General features: G+C 31.5%; 1 protein-coding gene across 1 annotated transcript in view; it reads right to left on the bottom strand.

Moving 5' to 3' along the window:
* LOC108977032 (sodium channel protein Nach) overlaps positions 1–988 on the bottom strand; it is a 4,352-nt gene extending 3,364 nt beyond the window's left edge. The window contains exons 1-2 of the mRNA XM_018946525.1: positions 849–988; positions 415–621 (exon numbers count right to left, since the gene is read on the bottom strand). Coding sequence (XP_018802070.1) covers positions 415–621; positions 849–988 — 347 coding nt within the window. The remainder of the gene's footprint in view (positions 1–414; positions 622–848) is intronic.
* Positions 989–2,919: the final 1,931 nt, after the last annotated feature.

The raw sequence follows: 2,919 nt of genomic DNA, 5'->3' as shown, positions 1-2,919 counted from the left end.
TATATAAAATAAAAAATTCTGCCTGCCCCTAGCCACTTAATAATCTCAGAGTTACAATCTTGAGAACTTGTGCGCTCGAGCCCAGTTAGGCTAAGTGCGCCGTCCTTAAGCGCGTTTTTCTCGAAAGTATGTTTTTGAGGCCCGTTGGTAAGACTTCTTGAGAACTACTTAACCAATCTTCATGAAATTATACATAGGTGTTAGAGATACAATTCTTACAGACTTGGACGAAGATTTTTTTTTTTTTTACCAAAAAATAGAAAATTATTTACTTCTGCGAAAAAAGCATTATCAAAGTATAGGTAATTTCCACGATAAACAAGTGTACGTTATATATTATATGTATATATTATATTTATTATAGTTATAATATGTATTAAGAGAAAGTGGTTTTTATTATTAATAGCTACTCACAGCGTTCCGATGTAACTTTTTGCCTTTTGTATGTTGTAAAGTGTCTCTGTACATATACTTATGGCGGGAAAAACAAGATTATCGATTGGGGCGTCATCCGTTTCAATATTCATGCGTGTGGGATTGCTGCGGTAACTCATATAAAATGTATAGACCATTGATATAGCACAGATAAACATAATCAGCGTAATGAGCATCCAAATGAAGCTGAGAAGAGAGTTTCAATAAATTCTTAAACAGTAAAATATTTTGTAAAAAAGCTGCTGATAAAATTTTAATTCTCTAATTATCAAATTGGGGATGTATTGAAAGGTATAAATTAAATCGAGCAAAAAAAGTATGTGAAGAAATCTTTCAGTATTTATGTGAGTGTTGAAAATGTGAAAAATAAAAAAATTCAAATTTGTATAACACAAACATCATACGATACGCACCGTACGATTTTGTTGGTCTCTCTGTCTTGTGTATACTTTAAGCCATGTATACTGCTTGAGGCACAAAATGCTAACCAAGTGCTCTTGAGTGCGGCATAAAATGCTGACTGCTCTTTATTCTTCACTTTGACCTGAGCCATTTTGCTTCGTTAAAATATTTACAATAACAATACAAATTAGAATTGTGATAAATGACACAATTAATAGATAAATGATAGTCGAAAAAGTTTTTTCGTATTTTTTCAATAGATGCCGTTGCAGTCGTATACCTTCAATGCTGCTAATCACATTGTGGAGAGGTGAGATTTTAAGCTCCATTTAATCAAAATTAAATTAAATTTGGAGAAGTTTTAAAAAATGTACAGCTGTTCAAAAATTAGTGACAATAATGAAGATTTATTATTATAAATATAAAAAAAAAAAATAAGTTGAAATTTTATTAGAAATACGAAAAGACTTTTACGACTACCCAATATATAAGAAGTAGTGCTTATTTATGGTATATAGTCATATGATACTGATACACATACACGTCTTATAGTTCAAATCCCTTTAAATGACTAGTTAAATCGGTAGTATTGTCTAGTTGTCATTATTGTCATATTTTTGAAATTACATGCCGCGACATGTAGCCATAATTCACTATAAAATGGTAGTCCAGAAAGCTATCATTACTTTGACTACGACGGTAACTATATTCGACATAATGAGAGCTTCACTTTATGTATTTGTAACATATACAAATGAGTTACAAGAAATCTCTCGACAAAACCTTTCTATACTGATTGCTATAATATKATTCAAAACTCCCCTGAAAAGAGTTTCAGCGCACGCTGTTGTAAAATTAAATTTTATACGGTTTCAAAATACTTGCATATACACCAATGTGCAATAAAAAAGCAGCAACAATATTAAAATCACAAAATTATTTTAAATTTTGACTTATGCCWTGGTATTTATTTTTAAGATTCCCCAGTTTTCTTAGTTTTTGGCTGTTTTGACCGTTCCAGCTCAAGTAGTGTTGTGGAAAACTTTTTTAGATACTGAAAAGTCAACAGCCTACCATAGTATCACACTTTTTTTTTTGAAAATTCGTTTTTTTTTTATTCAACATGCAACTTTTGATATAATTTTTGTGGTATGATTTGTCCTTGGTTCAAATTAGGCCTCGGTTGCGACAATTACTTCTTCATTYGACGAAAAGTTCTTCACAGCGAGCATTCTTTTCAAATTTAAGAACAGGAAATATTCTTTGAATGCCAGATATGGAGAATACAGCAGACACGGAATCAATTCGAAGCCGATTTATGGTTTTTTGATAACGCTGTCATTGCCTTGTGACACAGTCGGTTGTCTAAGGGAAGCAGCCTTTTTTTCGATCGTTTTTCGTCGATTACGTCTTTCAAACGGTGCAATAACAGTATGTAATAGTCGTTGTATCCGGTGCTTCCTTATTCAAGATTATCAATAAAAATTATACCATTTCCAACCCAAAATGCAGGCGATATAAATTTGTTTTCCACGCTTTGGAGTGGTTTAGTTTTGTCCAGTTCACTTGGATGACTGTCTATTCGATTTCGGTGTGAAATGATGGAGCAATATTTCATCTATTGTCACATACCGATGCAAATAATTGGGTCTATTACACTTGAATATCTTCCAAACATTAACCCGTTTTTGTTTTTTTGTTTTACCGATCCAAATGGGGTTAGGTCGCCGAAAAAACTCGTATAGAAAATTTTTTATTTAACAAAATATTTTAACAAAATTTGGCATGAATTATTATTGCTCAAAGCAACGCTATCGTCTCTGAGAAAATTTTCAGTTCAGTTAGCTGATAGCTCTTTTCGTTTTGTGAAGGGTTTTCTAATTTCGGCATCCACAAGGTTAACGTTTTTTTTTTTTCATCACAAGCTCAAACATTCGCAATATGCTGAATATTTCATCGTTTTTCTTGTTGATGATTAAAAAAATTTTTAATTTTTAAAATTTTGAACGAAAAACGAAAACAAAAAATTATCGACATGTCATATTTGATCATTTTGTACAAATAACTAGAAGCTTCAAAATA

This window comes from Bactrocera latifrons, unplaced genomic scaffold (assembly GCF_001853355.1).
Source record: "Bactrocera latifrons isolate USDA-ARS-PBARC rearing strain unplaced genomic scaffold, ASM185335v1 scaffold_83, whole genome shotgun sequence".
NCBI classification, from domain to species: Eukaryota; Metazoa; Arthropoda; class Insecta; order Diptera; family Tephritidae; genus Bactrocera; species Bactrocera latifrons.
Note: the sequence above shows the minus strand (reverse complement) of the source record. Positions and strands in the feature narration are given on the sequence as shown.